The sequence below is a fragment of the Brugia malayi genome, assembly GCF_000002995.4.
Source record: "Brugia malayi strain FR3 genome assembly, contig: Bm_v4_ChrX_scaffold_001, whole genome shotgun sequence".
NCBI classification, from domain to species: domain Eukaryota; kingdom Metazoa; phylum Nematoda; class Chromadorea; order Rhabditida; family Onchocercidae; genus Brugia; species Brugia malayi.
This window is the reverse complement of record NW_025062479.1, coordinates 15526457-15547444: the sequence shown is the minus strand read 5'-3', so window position 1 is coordinate 15547444 and position 20988 is coordinate 15526457. Positions and strand designations below refer to the sequence as shown.

The 20988-nt window shown below is 27.9% G+C and overlaps 2 protein-coding genes across 2 annotated transcripts; both read left to right on the top strand.

Annotated features, from left to right (window-relative positions):
• Positions 1-2664: 2664 nt before the first annotated feature.
• Bma-lntl-1.1 (Uncharacterized protein) lies at positions 2665-10975 on the top strand (the record flags this gene model as incomplete). Its single annotated transcript, XM_043074979.1, has 6 exons — positions 2665-2680; positions 6038-6213; positions 8736-8937; positions 9348-9567; positions 9999-10158; positions 10877-10975. The coding sequence occupies 6 exons, from the start codon at positions 2665-2667 to the stop codon at positions 10973-10975; spliced, it is 873 nt and encodes a 290-aa protein (XP_042930913.1).
• A 2551-nt stretch (positions 10976-13526) lies between these two features.
• On the top strand, positions 13527-20988 carry Bma-smgl-2 (ATP-dependent helicase, putative; the record flags this gene model as incomplete). The annotated part of the gene is made up of 22 exons (XM_043074978.1): positions 13527-13669; positions 14127-14277; positions 14527-14685; positions 14914-14964; positions 15053-15292; positions 15525-15692; positions 15931-16041; positions 16283-16434; positions 16570-16678; positions 16752-16866; positions 17117-17263; positions 17419-17585; positions 17764-17939; positions 18309-18402; positions 18654-18784; positions 18900-18967; positions 19154-19368; positions 19535-19645; positions 19858-19974; positions 20054-20271; positions 20393-20528; positions 20857-20988. 22 exons carry the CDS (start codon positions 13527-13529, stop codon positions 20986-20988), a joined length of 3111 nt encoding a protein of 1036 aa, XP_042930912.1.

The window sequence follows — 20988 nt, the reverse complement described above, 5'->3', positions numbered from 1 at the left end:
GTCAAATATAAGTATTGCTCATCTTTTTTGTAATTCAAAATTTAACAAACATTTCATTTGGAAGTTATCAATTGGCAAATTATAATTCATTGGAAATATGCATTGCATACTTAATGTATATCATTTGTATGCCATTTTTTTGTTAATCTATCAATCATTATATTCGTTATCTTTTTATTCTATGCATAATTTCTTCTAATTTAAAAATAAATTTAAATTATAAATGTTTTTTTTTTAATGTTATATTTCTTCAATTACATTATAAATTATGTTATTCTTTTTCTTACTGATAACAATTTATAACTTAGTTATTCGACAGATTGTTTAATTAAAATTTTCATTTATATAATTTTATTTATATAATTTACTATGTCCACTAATGCTATCTTCCTTGATGGAATTTCTATTAATAAATTTGAAGTATTTATTCGTGAATTGAACGAAAGAAAGTGTTTGTACAACGGAAACATTAAGAATACAATGATTGATATTCATATCGTACAAATTTCGACTGGATAAACAATATTAGTGCCACATGCAAATGCCTTTCATCAAGTGTGCATATTTTTGATGAATCATAATTTGTTCATTGTCAACTTTTCGATAGAATTTTTAGGAATTTTTCAATGTCAAAAAGTCAATTATTGTAATATTGACATTGAAATTTATCTTATTTATGAAGAAAAAAAGATTAGAAGTTATATAATCAATTCATAAAGTATGAATTTAAATTAAAAATTGATTATAAATAAAATTATTTATATAATACAATGAATAAATGTATAGTGCATATTAATAAATTTTAGATATTCAATTAAGATAATAATGACATAATGCAAATATGTGAAAAGTGAAATTCAAATTTTTTTGTTCGCCAATTTGATTAGCTTTACTGTGTGATGGAGAAATTGGTTATTTGATGTGAATAATAGCTAAAAATGTTTGGCATTATAAATATCAATGAATTTGTTAGTGATATTGCTATATCTCATATGGTTACACTTAATTTTATTTAAATATTTTCCAATAAATATTTTTTTATTTAAATATTTTTCTATCTGATTTATTGCTAATTGATTTATTCATACTTAAAGTTTATTCATATTTTGTTTATTACATTATTTTATACATTTGTTTGCATATACTTATGCAATTTATTTCGTTCTATTTGTTACTTGTATTAATTTAATTTATTTCATTTTTTTAACTTAGATGATTGATAAACGAAATATGTTAATGAATAGATCTTTTCCAAAAATGACAAGAAATTAAATTAAGCAAAAAAATATATGATGATAATGAAGTAATAAAGAATACCCCTACTGATTTACATGATTAATTAATTAATTATTTTATGAATACGATTTCTGGTGTTTCTCGAAATGAGTCAACGAAACGAGGAAGAAAATTTCTTCTCAAAACAATATATATTTTTGTTTAACTAGTTAATCATAAAAAAATTCCGATTATTAGAGGATTTAGTTAAAAAGTTTAGCTATCAGAATGATCGAAGAAAAAAAAGTAAACAATTTAATGCATAACACTTTTTTGTTGGTTGAATTAACTAACCTCTTCGTACAATAATGAAAATTAGAATACAATTAAATAGGAATTACATTAGCTTTGATTTTATTTTTTACTCTAATTATAATAACATTTCGCTATGAAGTATGATTAAATTATTCATTGAATTATAAAGTATGACTAAATTATTCATCAAAAAAAAACTTATAATTCTGATCATTCAGTCAAAGAAATTAATGCATTGATTGAAGCTTACCTTATTCCATCATCGTTTACATTAACGGTTATTAATCATACCATTAGCGCCTGTGTAAACATATGAAAATTTCGCTGAATGTGTCTCATCAATAAATCAATCAATAAATATATGGAAGAATTTTGGATTGAAGAGAATGTTAAAAAAGGAAAAATAAGAGTTAGAGTTAGTGTGTTCTTTCATCATTTCAATGCTTATCCTTTGTAATGCTCCACCCTTTTTGAAATCTTCTTGAATCATACATTTGTATTTTTCATCAATAAATTCAATAATTGTCACTTAATTTTTCATCTCTTTGCTTCTTTCATAACTGTTATTTTAATGATTTAAAGTTTAATTACCATTGAAATTCAAATAATGCGCGCACAGGCATACAACGACACATATATGACATTTTGATGTACCTAAATAGTTTGGCCATTTTAAGCCTCCGATCTAATCGTCTTAACGAAAATCTTGTTTTAAGTTTGTGTATTTGTACTTAGCTGTGTGTGTGTGTGTGTTTGTGTACTGAAGAAGAGTTATGGAGCAATCATATTTAGGTATATTTGGCTGATATTCTTTTTTATTTATTACTGAAAAATCATTTTATTTAATTTTAATTTCTCTCATTATTAACTTTCTTAGTGTAATGTGTTAGTAACTTTCTTAGTAAAGCAAAATATTAATCGGTTTTTACTGTACGATATTTAATTTTATTTCACTGTAAATGAGAAATTTTTATAGTAAATTAAAGGTGAAGTTATTGTGCGCAGATTGGCTGTAACCAATTTATTGCAGTTAAAGCTAATTTACTACATCTAAACTAATTATTTACTATATTCTGTTAAGACATTATTCTTATAAGCTATTTGCGCTTCTTTATCAGCACTAAGTTGCGGATTATGCTCTCATTTTGTAGTAAGTTTTATTCATTTTTTTCTGATAATTTAAAAATTTGCTGATTATTAGGCTGTTTTTTTGCCCTGGATAAAATAATAACCTTGACGATCAGATTGCAAATATTCAGAACAATGATTGGATTATTTGCATTTTGCTGGATGTTCCTTTAAACCTTAATCAAAGCTGAATTATACTCCTCAACTGAGGGCAGCAATTAAATATAATTAATCAGTGGTTCAACAGTTTCTTCTTTGTGCAATTTATTAGCCGGTAGAGTTAAAATACAAGTAAATAAAGGATTTATAGTTTTTATTGAAGCAATTATTGCGCTTTTGGCAATTAATTATAAAATAAATGTGAAATAAAAAAGATGAAAAAAAAAAAGCATTGATTTATTAAAATGAAATTCTTGTAAAAAAAGAATGGAAAATGAGAGAAGAAATAGAAAATTGAATATGAATAAAATTAAATCAAAAATCCTTGCAAAGGATGAAATTCATTTCGAGTTTAGTTATTTAAAACACAATTTTCCAATTCAAAATTTTCTGAGCAAAAATAATTGTCGTAATATGTAAGTTAAATTTAGTGTCCCTATTATTATACCTGTATCGATTACTTTTATCCTATCATAATTAATTATATTGATCAAGAATACAGCATCAAATGTTTGCATCAATGGCATTTAATTCAACATTTTCTCTTTTTTCACTTTTTTTTTGACTCTAGCAGAAAAACCAAATGTAAATTAGCAGAAAGCTTAGTTATTAATATTTTTTTAGTCTAATGTTTAACATTTATTTGGCTTTATATTTAATATCAATAATTTTTTTAGATTTAATGCTCAATTGATAATAAATTTGCACTTTTATGTAATCGAAATAAGGCCAGGACAATAGTAATTTAATTAAGTTAACGGTATATGTTAACTAAAAATTTTGCTTGAATACTTCTATTCAAAAACAACCAAACTTTGGGATTATATGGCGGTAGCGCTGATGGAAGCGTTCGAGAAGTTACAGGTAGTAGCAGTAGTTGACCTAACATTGATATCAATACAGCAGTATATACTAATTTTTACTCTTTTCTTAAGGTGTTTATTACTTCAAATACTTTTATAATTTCTCCTAAATGTTTTGTATGCCTTATATCTGATTTCAATCTTTGCCCGTATCTCTCTCGATCATGATATCCAAGGAAATACTCTTCTCAAATAGCTAAACTGCTGGAGCAAACTTGACACACCTGTGCTGATGTAAGGTTAAAACATTTTTTGTGGTGCAGGTTGATCGAGAATACCTGTATTCTTTAAGCTAATTCGTCTAAAGTTGAATGAACTCACAGTGATACGATTCGATATCAAATGTAAATGTTATTTTCTTCACTGAAATATTATGTTAAAGAAGATTGTGATTAGAACATATTTTAATTAATTTAAACAGACATCTTAATTGTTCCAAGATTTGTTATAGTCCTTGTTTGTTCACAATGTCACTGTTTTCTTGAATTATTAACAAATTGCGCATAGAATCTTTTACTCTGTTTCCTACACATTTTTTACCTAAGAATAGAAATCGCATCTGCGGTGTTTTTAATAGACTTTGCTTCCAAAACAAAAACTTTCAAACTAGAATTTCTGAAAGTAAATTCTCTTACAACACATTAAAAAATAATATTCTAAGATTCTTTGAAGAATCCTTGGTGTTCTCTTTAAGGAAACACAAAGACTAATTTGAAGAAAACAATTAAGAGATTCAGGAATAGGAATTGTTGACAAAGAACAGAATTGCTCAGTGCTTTTGCCATGTAAGAATTCAAACAGAAATTTCAATACGTCTAAACAAACTTGGCGGATGAAACTTAACTATGAATAGATCCGAACATTATCAAAGAACTGTAAAAAGTCTATGAATCTATCTTTCTCATAAATAAAACTTCTATCCTGAATAGATCATCTGAACATTTTCAAATTCCTTCCAGTTGTAATCCAAGGAGTAGCAATTGACAACCAGTTTAGTTATATTTACAGTAGCTGCTGTGGAGAAGGTCGTATAGACAAAGATCATAAGGTCATAAAGTACAAATAGCTTGGCTGATGAAGGCTTATCTAAAGTTTGAAAGTATGAAAGCCAAGCATTTGAAAAGACATTAAGCCGAGCTTGGCTTTTTATGAGTTATTGAGATGAATTACACTTAGATCTCCATCGATCAGTTGAAATGAGAAACTGTTCAAAGTACAATGATATAACTTTACTCTCCTTGCAAGAGTGCTTTTAAAGAAGTTAGTATCCGTTATGAATGTTCAAATTTGTACCTGAAAGCTATTAATGTCATTAATAAGTCATTAAATGATTAGTTAATGATATGTAATTTTTATCAGCTTTCATCACTAATAATCATAATAGTTAATTCATATCAATTTTTGTATTATTACCATTATCAGTAATATAGGCAAGTTTAGAAAAGGTTAGAAACTATCAAAGGTTAAAGATTGAGATAATGACAAATTCTAAACTTGCTTATGCTCCAATCGTAATTTAAGTTTGTCAAGTTAATCAGGCTGCAATGCATATGTGAAAAGAAGAAGCCATTTCATCATATTTTATTAAAAATAATTTTGAAATTTTATTAGTTGTCATTAACAAAAATTATCTATCAGACTGTTTTCTCTATAAACTATTTTAAAATAATGAATGCTGCCAAATTTCATTCCTTTAATTTAACCTGTCAAAATTATTTAAATTGTACCACTAAACTTCACAAATCAAGTATTATTTAAAAAAACATAAGTAACAGAAATATGACTCAAAAGTTCAAATAATTTTTCCAAAATTTTGCTAAAAATATTTTTTTAATGTCGCATTAATTTTTTCAATAAGGTAAAACGGAACAATGAAAAAGTAATTCAAACATTTTTGCATTTTTGAGAACGAATTAGTACGAATCATTATTTTAAGCTAAAGAATTCGAATTATAAGGAAAATTATCGGCAATTAATGCAAAAAATTGTTATGAAAACAATATTAATTAATGTGAGTAATAATCAAAAACAATATTTGACTAACTAATTAATTAATTACAAAATTTGAATTTAATGTTATAATCAAAACTTAAAATAGAAGAATATAATATATAAATGAATGCACATGCGTTAGTGTGTATCCTACATTAAAGTTTTATTTGAAAATTCAAGAATAAAGTATTATAATTACAAATTGGTTTGAGAAAAGACAAATCAAAAATATTTTATTGTTTTTTTTTTTTTTGAATTTATGAAAATCTTCTAAAATTAATAAGGTTAAAATTATTGTTCTGATTTAAATTTATGCATATGATTGAAATTTCTTTGTTATCAATCTTTAATTTTAAAAATTTCAGATGATGAGCGTAAATTGGATCGATCAATGGTGTCATCACATGCTAATATTATGGCTGAAACACAGAAATCAAAAGATTTGGTGGATTTAGAACTGATCATTCAAAATTGGGCGAAACAAATTTTTGAAGTTACGAAAACTCGCGACGAAGCTAAAATTAACAAAAAATATCTCGAAGTATAAATTATTATTTTGTTTTTTCAAAATTTTAAAACAAACATTAAAATTGACAAACTTTTTTTCATGAGAATTTTTGATAGGAAAACATTCTTTCTCCGTTTTTTATCGTTGACAAATATACTGTAATTGAAATTCGTTAACTTATTTTCACAGATGACAGAAACAATCGATTTGATTTATTTTTTGTTTTTATTTTTCTTTTCTTATACTACCATTTGATTATTATCTACCGCTTTCATTTTAAAAAATAATTCTTTGATAAGCGTAACGAATAATTATACTTAATAGAAATGCTAATAATCAAAATGCTACTTAGTAGAAAATGCTAGTATTACAATTAAAAAAAAATAAAAACGGTTAAACCATAAAAATTATGGTGTCAAATTTTTGTATTTTTTCTTTTTTTTTTTTCATAAAATTAGATCTTGAAATGATAAATCTGATATCATTAATGTTTATATTATCAATTAAAACTTATTAACTGCTATTTTAACGAGGTTTCGTATGAAACAAGATTATTATTGCAGCAATTTTCTCAGACTAATAAATGACAACTTTTATTTTTAATTATAGAAAAAATAATTAGAAATGAAACATACATAATTGGATGATACTTATCACTTCTACTGTCTTTTATATTTTATTGAGATTTTTTTTTTTTTTTTGCACATTTATTTTAATAAATGAAAATTTGATGAAAATTGCATCGCCACTAAAAAAAAAATCAAATGGGTTATGTATATTAGCATATATACAATCAAGTCGTTTTATGGTTTAAAATGGAAATTTGTTAAAATTTTAAGTGATTTCGAATTTGAAAAGGAAGTGGAGCAGAGGATAGAGTTAGAAGGTACATAAAAGGCAGGTATGAAGGTGAAAGAAAAGATTATTTGATGGAAAATTCGACATCATTTTGCAGATTTTCGTTTTCTTTCCTTTTTTTTGCTCTAATTTAAACTAAAAAAATTGAAAGCAACATTCGAGGATTACGAATGGAGAAAATTATTGAATTGTTAGTAAAAGTTAACTTTTAAAGAATGTCAACATTTTTTAGACTAAGTGGAAAAAAAAAAATGGAAAATATATGAATAAATTGGAAATGCTTTTCATTCAAATAGGTTAAATTCCTTTCAATCTCAGAAAAAGAAAAAAATTTAACCCTCTAAAAAAATGAAAAAAATTCTTTCCTTCTTAAATAGATAAATAAATTACTAAATTAAAAGTTTTTTTTTTTTCTGCCATCAAAAATACGTTATAAGAAATATTTTTGTTTTGTTATTCTTTTGAAATAGGATTTTTTCAATATTTTATGATTTTAAATACTTTTTTTCAATAACATATTCATTCACTGATGCTAATGAATGATCGTCTTAGCTTTGCCGAACAAAACATCTGGCGCAAATAGCTTCTTTAAAAAAAAAAAAAAAATGATTTAAATAAATGAAATGAGAATTTGTACTGTTTTTATGGAATTATTTGAAAACAACAGCAAACAGAAAAAAAAAAAGAAACTCCAAAATTTTGCTAAAAAAATTTTGTAGAAATTATTTTTATGTGGAAAATCTCACATCTTAATTTTTTTAATTTTAATAATGGTGCCGTCCTTGATTTATTATTAGACGTGCTAGAGTAAAAGGTCAACAAACTTTTCGTTTCATTGATTCGCTGATTCATATCAACACGAATTTACTATTGACCTGTAAGTCTCCCATTAATTCAACAGTATTTTAATTCAATTAATTGATCAATTTCGCATGATAGGTACTAGAAATGTAGTATTAATTAGTATCTAATATGTTTCACATCCAAATTGACTCTTGATCAAATTTGGCAAAGTGCTAAATTCAATCAAATTTTTCTTATTATAAATTTTTCCTAGATATTTTAATTTGATGTGTAAAAAGAAGAAAAAATTATAAAAATGAAGACTTTTTTTCTTTTTTTTTTTTTTGCAATTCAAACCGCAAAAACTTATTTTCAATTATTTTATGGTTCGTATTTTCTTCATTTATCGCTCATCAGATTTTTTTTTCCTTCATTTTTTTGTCCAAAATTTTTTAATGAGAATGCAAGATGAAAGAAGATGGATGGAATAGAAGGAAGAAGGCAGAACGAGAAAGATAAAAAAAGGACGTAAAAAAAGCAAAAAGCAAATTGAAAAGTATGGCGTAGCGGTATTTCAATCTAAGAATGGAATGTAATTAGTATTTGAATTAATTTTTATTGAATCTGTAACAAGAAAAGATTAGAAACAGATAATTTTTTTTGATAAAACCTGTAAAATTTCGAAAAAAAATTTATAGCGAACTATCTATTCATCTATTTTTCAATGAGTTTTTACCTATAAGACGATGGCAATGATATTAAGAGATAAAAAAAGCGTAATTTGCCTGCTTAGATCATAAATTGCAAATATCATTTCGCTATTTGATAATTTTTTCCTAATAAGATCAACCAGTAATTAATAAATTCAACATATACAATTGAATTACAGAAAACTTTGTGATGCAATTTTGCAGTTTAATATCAATTGGTCGCATTTATTTAACGAATATTTGGAACCGCGGTATACGGTATCAGGAATGGATACGCGTTTTGTTCACCAATCAAAGAGCGAACAGGTTTTATTCAAATCAACGTTCACAAATAGCACCGAACGGGCGCAGGAATATACTTTTAAAACAGAACGTTCTACTCGCAGTAGTGCAACAATTTCAATCGGTTAGTTTGAATTATTATTAGGAAATTGAAGTTTAATAATTGCATGTTTGAAAATTACATCATTACTTATATTCAGAAAAATATTTGTGTTTAAACATTTAACATAGTCAAATACTGAGTATATTAATTGTTTAATATGATTTAATATTAATATTAATAATAACAAGTACAGTTGGTAACAATTAATTAGTCAAATAATTGGATAATTTAAAGCAGAATGGAAAAGACAATGTTAAAAAACAAATAAATATGTTTGAAAAATGGAATAATTAGCAAAGATCAAGAAAGGAAATAAGAAAAAATATGAAAGTATGATTAATATTAATTAGCAAATAGAAAATATGTAAAAAAAAAAGAAAGAAATGAAAAATGAAATAAACATTGATTGAAATAAATTTGAAAATTTTTAGAGAAAGGAGTATGTCGTGGAATGGAAATGGAATTGAAATTGAAAACGCCATGTGAAATTGTTGAAGCAAATGCTGGCTTTCACAATGAATTAAGTATTGTAAGTATTGGTGAGAATATAGTAGAAGAAGAATTGAGATGGGGTGTTGATAGTACCATTAAGGTACCACCGTTATGTGAAACTGTTGCTGAATTGGTCATTCTCGAGGATAGTCAGACAAGGTTAACGTTGTTTCTTTTTATTTCACTTAATTGCAATTTTACATAATTAATGGTTATATAATGGAAAAAATTTTAGATTAAGAAAATGTGTGCAACTATTAAAGTTGAATTATTTGCAATAATATGTATTAAATGATTATAAACTTAAATTATTATCTAAGAATTTATTCACAACATTGAAAACGGATACTTAACTTGCTGTCAAAGAAGTTATTGACAATTTTGAGTGATATAGTGATAACAAATAACAAATGTGAAACAATTTCTTTTAGCCATTTGTAATAGATATCTACCATTTACAATGTGTAACGTAAGAAATAAAATTTCAACTGGTCAGATTGATTTGAGAATTGACGTCAATATGTGCATTGCGTGCTACATGTGTTGCGATATGAAATAGACTAATTCTGGTGAATGCTATTATATTTCAGGAATTTTGCAGTAGACAGTCGTATTTCTGGCAGAGTAATAGTAACAGTAACGAATTTGAAGGAAAATAACAGTTTGATAACAATTATTGAAGGGAAAGTGGCCGATATCATTCGCAGTATCGCGAATTATTCGGCTCTTGGTTTCACTATCAAAGATGATGTTTGTTCCTTTATTCTTCATCTATTTCTCTTTCATAAATTCTTTTTTTTTCGTAAATATTTATCAAAAAAAAAAGGAGATTTTAAATTTGGTTGCTTTTTTTTGCTATCGAAAAATCACAAGTAATTTGTTTAATTTTATTTAGAAATTTAAGTCTTTAATGTGAAATATTTTACTTTAGTAAAATTTTGAAATTATTGTTCTCAGAGTAATTTCACTGCTAAGATGAAAAAATATCACATGCAAATTACTGAAATTATCTAAGCATCAGCCGTAACTTATTCGATGCTTTAGACCGATAGTTTAAAATGGCACAGCTGAATTTCAAACGTAACCAAATTTGCAAAAAAAAAAAATAACTAAAGTATAATTTACTTTAAAAAAATATGTTAGATTTAAAAAAAAAAAAATGAAAATAATAATAAGAGTAGTAATATTAATTAATAGTAATGGTAATAATTAATGATAATGAAAAATATAAACAGTAATAAATGATAAGTAATAATGAATAGTAATGATAATAAATGATGAATGTTTCTAAAAAGGAATGAATGAATATTATCTCAAATATACTACAAATTCTTCTTCCCAAATATTTTTGTGATATTTTGAACAGAAAAGAAAATGGAACAGCTAGAAAAAAAAAAAATAACCAGATTTCTTTTTTTTTTTGAAAACATGAAGTAAAAAAGCAGTGAAACAATTGCAATCATTGCAGATTGTAACATATACGACAAGAGGTATATGTAAATTCAAATATGGCGTCGAGCAAATTGTCAAATTAAAAGAGCATCCGCTGATGCTACCATCTTTGTAAATATGCAAAAAAAAAAAAAAAAGAAAAAAAAAAAGAAAATGAAAGCATCGATGGTATTATGGGGGGGAGGTGAAAATTTTTAGTGATTTTTATCGACAGTTTATGTATGAATAGAAAAAGTGTTTTCGTTATTATTTTTTTCCTTTTTCATTTTTTTTGCCGAATTCTGGAAATAAAAAATCTTAAAAATAAATCAAAAAACAAAAATATACAAAAAAACAGAAAAACGATAAACAAAAAAAAAGGAAAAAATTCTTCTAAAGCGACGTATATGTGTTTATTTTGTTAAATAGTTATCGTTATCTGCTTATCTTTCCTTTGCTCTTTTTATGTTAAATGTTTGTCAGTTTTGTTAAAAATGATTGAATTAAAATTTTGCAAAAAAAAGTGAGAAAAAAATTTATGAAAGCATATTTTAAACAAACAAATGTTATGGTTTATTTTTTTCTTTTAGTTTCTTCAAGGTTATTATTTTTAAGTAGTGCTTCACGCTATTTTAACTATTATAATAATTTAATTGCTTTTAAACGTTTATCTTATCATTATGATCTTATATGTACATTTTATTAGCTTATCCTGTCATCTTATAATTAATAGTGTAAATTAATTTAGTAACAATATGAATAATTTCTTGTGCTAATAATTTTCTAACTTACCATTATGTTTTCATTGTCATCTTTAATAAGCTTAAACTTCATTCATTGCTTATTATTGTATTTCGTTCTTATATTTGTTATCAATTCAATTCGCTTGATCATTGTCGGAAATGGATAGCAATAAGTTGAAATTTAGGAGAAGTCAATAAACCGAATGCTTTTTAATTGGATTTTAAAATTTCATGGAATTAATAATTATTACTTATGGTAACAATGGCAATTAATTTATTGGACATTACTCACACAATTTTATTTATTATCATTTGTGACTAGTGGTGATAAAATTTGAATTTTATACTTAAAGTTATCTATTGTATGTTTCATCCTCCACACTCTTAATTCATTTCCATTTTTTTTTTTGAATTAAATTTAATATTATTACTCAGCGATTTTTTTCTTGCGTTTTTAATAAATTGATATTATTAAATTTACAGCACAATCAATTTAATTGACATTAACCGAGCATGTGTTTCTTCTACTGTTTACATTTGTTGTATGAAAGATTTTAAAATGTTTCATTAACATTTGAAGTAATAATCAATTTAGATAAATCTTGTTAAGTAATCATTTATCAGTAATTCACTTCCTAAAATATGTAGCATTTTTTTTTTATTTTTATGATTGTAATACATCCTTTTTTGCGCCATAAAGAAATATCGATAGATTGCACACTTGAATAAATAATACGGAAATGTATCTGTTGTCACATCAAATAGTTAATTATATTAAAATAAATTAAACTGATAAAAAAATAAAAAAATACATACAATGTAAATATTTCCAGAAAAAGTACTAATAAAAATGACACATAAACGATTAAACTGACCATTGTGACCATTTTGAGCAATAGTTGCTCAATAAATTACTGGAAGTTTTGCATATGAGCGAGATTAATCTAAGATAATAGCTTGAATGTTCCGGAATATTGCAAATTGCTTATGCATTCAATCAGATTGACAATATTTTGAGACTGATATTTCCATAAACTAAAATTAACCAATTCATTATTTAAACATTGCTTTCTTTTTGAATGTTACTTTAAAAGTTATCAATTTGATAGATTAATTCTTGTAGCGTGCAAATGCATTTTAAAATTGGCAATCTTCGTGTAATTTTTCTCTGCAAACATTGAATTCATTTCAATTTATACTTTACTGAGATTAAACTAATTTGTTTAACTTTCCGAAATATTAGTAAATTCATATTCTGTTATTAGCGTGCCTCTCCCGTAATCTAAAAAAAGGCAGATTCTAGGTGACTTTTAAAACTTTCACTCTTTTTCTCTTGGCAACTTGTTAAATGCTGTGTTGCTTCCTCTCTCTCATCAACTATTTCCGTTAATTCGTCTCATCACCATATGAAATTTTTTGCATCGTACTAATCTTTCGTTTCTCTTAAAATACATACTATTTTGCATTATATATAAATCACTGTAAGTTATACGAAGCGCGAAATAGTTATGCCTTTGTTTAATTAATTAATTGTGTGGTTGGTTCGTTATCTTAATTTCATTCTTTTTTTTTTTTTTTTTTTTTTTTTTAGGATTTCTGCATTATAGTTCCATAAGAATTGCAAAAATTTCGAAGTTTGATTCAGTCGACTTTCAATTTCAGTTGAACTTTCTTTAAACTTCTATTTAAATCAAATTTAGATATGATTTCAGCTCGGGAAATGTTTTAGCTCCTCTCTGTTTTAGCTTTATTTCTAATATCATTTTTTGCAATATGATTCGTGTAAAGTTTGATTTCATTTAAATTTACTCGAACATCATACTTATATCGAATTTTCCACCTAAATTTGTTGATTACAATCTCTGCTTCATATTTTTGTTGTAACCACAAAGAATGAATTTTGAGAAACTTATTTATTTTTGCAGGACAAAGTGTACGTATGAAATGGATTCCGATTTGAAACTACATTATGGCCGCTTACGGCGATTCTTCTTCGGTGATGAACCATGGAAAATAGCTGGGAAAGATTCAGATATCGAAAAACTTTTTCGGAAATTCTTTTCTAAATTACAAACTAAACTTCAAAGGTTTCGTTTTCTTTTTATTGCTTTTTCTTGGGTCTCTCTACCTTCAAAAATTTTTGATTTAACTTCTTTCTGTAGTAATTGACTTTATTTTATTGTTTCACCTGTTGAGTTCCTTTCTCTTTTTTTTCTTTTCTCTTCTTTTTTTCTTTTTTCTTTTTTTTTTTTTTTTTTTTTTTTTTTTTTGGGTTTGTATGGTGACATTATGTCGATTTCAAAGACTGAAGAGAATGAAATTATCATAATTTTGATTTTTTTCTTCCAATTAATGGCAGCAAAAATTTATAAGTATGTTCGTGGCGCAGTTGTTATTATGTAATATTTATATGTAATATGAAGACTGGTGTCATTATTATAAAATTATCACGGGTATCGATTTTGATCAGTTTTGAAGATACTTCATTCATATTCTCGCATTAGCACATGATTTAATTATTGTAATCATTTGTCATATTACCAGGAAGAAAGAAAGTGATCAAAAGAATGAAGAAAACGCCACTCCATCAACCAGTAGCGTCCTGATTGTACCGGACAGTTCCAAGTTCTTGCGCCATCATACAACTCGTTTAGCTGTGAACATTCTGAAAAAATATGACCTTGAATTGAGAGAAGTAAATTATTTGCCTGTTGTATGTTTTCGAAACTTCCATCGAGTAATAGCTTAATATCAATGTAAAAACTTATCCTAATATTTCTTGTGATTCTTTCGATGAATTCTATTTCCGAATGCTTCATTTACTTAGCCTTCAAGCTTAACTTATTGTTTGTTTTATCATCGCTGTTTGGATTTTTTTAATTGTATATTTCAATTAAAAGGATAGTATTTAATACAGGGTACGAATTTGCTATATATATTTCAGGTTCCGGACCATGTTTTATACGATTATACTTTTGCTCTTTCATCATTTATTGCTTACGAGAATCGATTAAAATTCAATCAATTACGACGGTTGCGTGTCTCTCAGAAAAACTTACCTGTTTCGGAAAAACGTGACGAAATCTTGGAGACACTCCAAAATGTTAAATTTTGACAGTAAAAAATTTTTTTTCTTCATTAAGTAGTGTAAAAGAATTGAAATGGAAGTGTTAATTTCGTGTTGAAATCAGTGAATGATACTTTTATTTTCTTGATTCGGTTACTTGAAATCTCAGACTTTTTGACAGTTATCTTAATATCTTTAAATCGAAGGCAACTTATTTTTGGTGCTTTATCTATTTACCACGGATTCAAAAGCATTTTTTTTCAGGTAAAAGTTCTTCTTATTGCTGGTGACACGGGTTGCGGTAAAAGTACTCAGGTATATTTTCTGTGCAGAAACAATTTTTTTCTCATGTGTGATACTAAATTCTTCATTTGCAATTTCGGGAAAGAGAAACGGTTTTCAGGTTCCACAATATCTTTTGGATGCAGGTTATGACCGTATTGCGTGTACGCAGCCACGTCGCATTGCAGCAATGGCTCTCGCTCGACGAGTTGCCTATGAAACACTGAATGAATATGGAAGCAAGATAGCTTATCAAATAAGGTTCGAGAAAACGCGTACATTGAGAACTCGGCTGTTATTTGTCACCGAAGGATTACTTCTAAGGCAGTTACAGACCGATCCGGAACTCAATCAGTACAATGTATAGAACCATTTATTTTGATCACTTTTTCAGTCTTTATGCATTGTTTTTCAATTTCAAGTGATAGAAACAATGATATTAGCAGTGAACTGCATGTCAAATCAGTTCTTAATATATGTTATCAACTATTAGTGACTAGTAATAACTGTTCATTCCTATGTGTTTGTAAATAAGAGTTTGCATGATTTGTTTGGAGAAAGTTACTTATCATTTTCATTAGGTCATGTTTTAGGTCATTATATTGGATGAAATCCATGAACGCAATTTATCCGGTGATTTCTTGTTGGGACTACTTCACAATTTGCTGCGAAAGCGAGATGATTTAAAGCTAATTTTAATGAGTGCTACCATCAACCTGGAGTTGTTTCAAAACTATTTTAAAGATGCGCCAGTTATCAAGGTGTCTTTTTGAAAGATGCAGATTGTTTCTAAACGTTTATACCTTTGGTGAATTCAAGAAAAAAAAAGGCATAATCAATCAATGAATTCTTCAGATGATAAATAGCTATTTCGTTGAAATCACTTCATGATTTTTACCATCCAGCTTACTAATTATATTAGCTGGCACTTATATCTGAAAAATCCATCCTACTTTTCAACCAGAATTCTTCTGTCTTGGAAACTACTGGTTATTTTAGATTGCTGGACGTCTTTATCCTATTGAGCTACGATATATGCCAATAAAAGAACATAACCAATATGAATCGGAAAAGAAGAAAGCAAAAATTGATCCGGGGCCATATCTTAATGTGAGTCTTTTATTCCCATTTATACAAATTTCGCATTTTGAGAAAACGAGGGACATTCGGTCGGTGAATTTAAAAATGCAGTACTTTTTAAACCATAAAATAGGTTATCCTTACAGTTTCCGGTCCTTTTAGTGCATGGAAAGAAAAATGTTAGTTTTTTTTTTTTTCTCTTCCCAACTATTTTTTTTTTTTGATTGGAAAACATGATGCAATCTTCACAAATAATCCTTAGTACATTTAGATCCTTCAAATGATTGATGCAAAAGTTGACAGGAATGAGAGAGGCGACGTTTTGATATTCTTGAATGGTGTCTCAGAAATATCGACAGTTGCAGAAGCCTTAAAAATCTACGCGGAAACATCAAAGAAATGGGTTATTCTAACACTTCACAGGTGAGATGCTGGAGTGATGTCTTTGCAGTTTGTCACATCTTAAGCACTATTCTTATCTATTTGTGAAATAGTAATAACTGAATAAAGCGTGGACAGTTAAATGTTCTTTTGCTAATATATACTTATACTATTTAGCACGCTGTCGACAGAAGAACAGGACAAAGTGTTCGATATTGCGCCTTTAGGAATTCGAAAATGCATTTTAAGTACTAACATCGCAGAAACATCTGTTACTATCGACCAGGTATTGTTACTTAGATTTTCCTGCTATGAATCAAATATTGTTAATATAAAAAAGGAATGATTTCTTTTTACAGATCCGATTTGTTATTGATTCCGGGAAGGTAAATTTGGTAAAATTTGATTCGAAAACAGGGATGCACTCACTTCGAGAATACTGGACTTCTCAGGCATCCGCTGACCAACGAAAAGGTTTCGTAATTTTAAATTTAATGAGATGGAAAAAAGAAAGTTTGATGACACTAAATTTTCAGCAGAAGAAAACTTCAGTCTGCAAACTTTAACAAATCTTCTCTGTCATAGAGTTCTGGAAGTCAAAAAATCCAGGGTCCAGGTGTATTTGGTTATAATTGAGCGCTTTTCGAGAACAATCTAAACCATGGCGAGATCTAGAAAAGGAGGAAAAACTGAGAAACTTTTAGCACTTTTGCGGCATTTTCAGGCCGTGCTGGCAGAACCGGTCCAGGTATATGCTACAGACTTTATTCTCAGCAACATTTTGATAAAATGGAACCGTTTACAGTTTCCGAAATTAACAGAGTTTCGTTGGAATCACTTGCCATGCAAATCGTTAGTATGGATCTTGGAAGTAAGTACTTTTATGCTAAATAGATTATGGTATTGTCAATTTACTTTGTATGTACTTAATAAATTTACTATTAAATAGAATCATTAATTTTTAGATAAGCTTAGTTGTTTCTGGACTGTTGCATATGCATGCCAACATAATTATTTTATTTTCAGTTTCACCTCTTGAATTTCCCTTTATTGAAAGACCGAATATGGGTGAGTTAGAAGAAGCAGTGGAAAGCTTATGGAGGCAGGGAATATTGGTGGCTGGTAATACGAAGGCTTTAACACCTTTGGGCAAGATCATAGCGAATATTCCAGTGGAAATACCAGTTGCAAAAGTTCTTTTTAAATGTGTATTTCTGTTTGTGCATGTGTATGCGTGTGTGTATATGCAGGAGAAAAATATATAATTGCAATGTGGAATGAAGTCTAAGAGATGGCTGCTTTTTATTTTCCTATTTTCTATAATAAATTATCCCATGCTGTTCATTTCTTATTTTTTATTCATTTTTTCAGGTTTTAATATATGGTTGTGTTTTTGAACAAGTCGAGCCGTCTTTAACAATTGCTGCTAGTTTAGCAACTAGCTCACCTTTCACCAATCGATCATTTCGGGAACCGGACGTATTGGATAGAAGGAAAAATATTATGTCTGATAACGGTGATCCGTTTGCATTAATTAATGCGTATCGGTGAGCTTTAAGAAATCGATATTGTGATGTATTTATATGATTCGACGATAGTTTTCATTGCTCGGAGCATTTATACTAGTAATTATGGAGATCGAGATAATACCCACAACATTTAGATGCAAATTAGGTCAGAAATATGAATTGAATCTGGTGCATCTGTATCACTTTTATTTTATTCCTGGTATATTTCTTCGACAACTATGATATTTCTTGAATAGAAAGCAATTATGAAATAGTTTCACTTGAATTTTTTGGATTTTTTCACGGATAACGTACGCGATACTTTATGCTATGAATTAATACAGATATTTTCGAAATATTTTAATAAAGTGCATGGAAATCCTCTGAATTAATTGTTGGACTTTTCAGAGAATTTGTCGAAGTGCAAGCTGAACGTGATGATATACGTCGATGGGGTCGAGAAAAGGGAATCGATATTCAACGCATGTATGAAATTAGGCAGGTAGTTTAAAATTAGATAATTTTGACCAGTAAGCATTCTTTCTTAATCATTTATGGTAGCAATGAATTTATTTATACCTGTAATTTCTTTATTTTCGAGAAATCTATAATTAATCATTATAGAGATAAAGTGAAGCGGTTTGATAACTTGTATAATGATTTTTCTTAGTTGATTTTTCTTCATGTGGAATTTTTAAAGTTATATTTGAAAATGGAATAAACTATATAAGCGACTGTTACAATTATAGGCAGCTAAGACGCCAATTTAAAGAACTATTGGAACACAGTGGTATTTTGGAGGCAGAAAATGATATAGATAGTCGTGAGCGTCGTATTAATGCCGGTGATAGAAAACGTCTCAATGAACTAAAAAAAGATGCTCGGTTCATTTATTAAAAAATAAAAATAATAGAATTATTCATAAAGTAACCATCATTCTCCTTCATTCTTCCAAAAATTTCAAAAATAAAAAAATAATCCATACATTTTAATTTTCAGTTATGAAGTGAAGAAACGAAAAGTATTGAAGCCTGAAGCTCATTTCGACACATTAATGGATTCTGAAGGTTAAAAAGTTTTTTCTTTTTTAAAGTCATGAATTATAAGGTTATTCAGTTTTTGTGGAGTTGCTTTGACTATGCGCTGAAGGAACAGTTGAAAAAAAAAAGTAATTTCTGAATAAGACAGGTAATTTTAATTGTCAAGCTCCTCAAACCAATTTGTTTTCTTGATTGCAGTAACAGGTTTTTAAGCTAAATATAACTTAAGTGCAATAATTTCCGGTAATCTTTCACTCATGGATAGTGTCCAAGCTCTTGAATTCTACATGGAAAATCGTGAAAGTGGTATTCGAAATATTTTGAAGTCCCACCGCCTAAACGATGCCACTTTTTCGATTTTGAAATTTATTGTCACGGCTGGTGTCCATCCTCAATATGCCATACTGGATCAGTACAATTCGTACAAGGTGAAATACCTTTGTTTTAGCCAGAAATGGTCAAAATTTTTTATCTCAAATGGTCAAAGTTTAGATATACCGTTATTTTACTGCATCTTTCTACCTTTCATCCTTTCTTCACTTTCTTTCTGATATGTTCACATGCAATTCTATCTTGTTTGAAGCTTATTTTCAGGTCGGAAATGAACTTTTTGCTCATACGCGAAGAAAACCATTTGCTGCCTTACATCCAAATAGTTGTTTGGCACTTTTGCCAGAGTCTTTGGATTATGATCGCAGTGACAAAGTAATTTTGTATTTCATTTTTTTTTTTTTTTTTTTTTTATTTAGAAGAGAAGTTTAATTTTATTCTATGAAGTGACTAGCATATCTGTTCTTCTGTACTTTCTTTGCGCTACTCTCTGGATGTTTTTCTTTTTTCAACCGAAGCAGTTAGACTAATTGTGCTATTAAATTATCCTTGACATTGCTTAATTCTAATGCTGTTTTTTATTACAGGGTTTATCGAATTATCACCAGCTAATTTCGTTTGCATCATTTATAGAAACTACAAAGCCCTATATATGTAATAGTTTACGTGTACCAGCGCTGGCTTTACTGCTACTATCGAAATCGGTATGTCCATTGAGAGAATGTCTTTTCACATAGGCGTCTTCATTTAAATTTAAAGAACTATTGGCTTTTTTTTTTTCAGGTGATATGTTCGGAAGATGATTATTCAATTATTTGTGACGATTTCATTAGCTATAAATTTCCACGGGTCATGGAGTTTTTTTCTGTTGTGGAGCAAGCATCTGCAACTCGTCGACAACTTACTAGAGCGCTCAAAAAAAGTCTTGAAGGAGATCTTTCCAATAATCATGCGCTTGTTAAAAGTGTTGTTTCATTCTTGCGATCAGACGTGGAATACATGTAAGTTCACACAAAAGACTTAGATCCTCCAATATTTCACATATGCAAGACAAAGTCAAACTTGACCTTATTAAAAGGAATAGCATTTTCCCACAAATTATTAATCTTTCATAAGTTCTAGTCTTACTCGTCGTGCGTGTCCGGATGATACTAAAGAACTCGGTTTTATACTTCCGTCGGGCGAAAAGTTGTGCGAGGACGATGACGAAGAAATACTAACATCAATAAGACTTTATGAAGCTCAAAGCGATTCAAGGGTCATTTTTGTCATTCATACTGTTTTACTTCAAAGGAATAGCATTTTTTATTCATTTCGCAATACTTGATTTGTATCATAACGTTTTGTTCAATTATTCCCAGTCTCCCTCTTTCCTGCTAATCTTAGTAATATCAGATACAATGAAATAAAACTCATCAAAGAAGCTCTTGGTAACAATCTTTAAACTATTCCCACTTAGTCTTCTTCGGAGTGCTATTTCGGTGATTCAGAGAGCTTCTCGAAATAAATTTTTGCAGTAAAAATTTCGAGGTCCTTAATTTTTGAGTTTATGGTACTACCTGTTCAACTGACCTAGTACTTTTCAGCTAGAAGATGAGCTCTCAATCAACAAAACTGCCGAAAAGAAACCAAGCATTGAATATTTTTGTGATGTTTGTCAGAAGACTCTTTCTTTTAGTACAACTTTTGATATCCTAAGGCATAAACGATCTCATTGA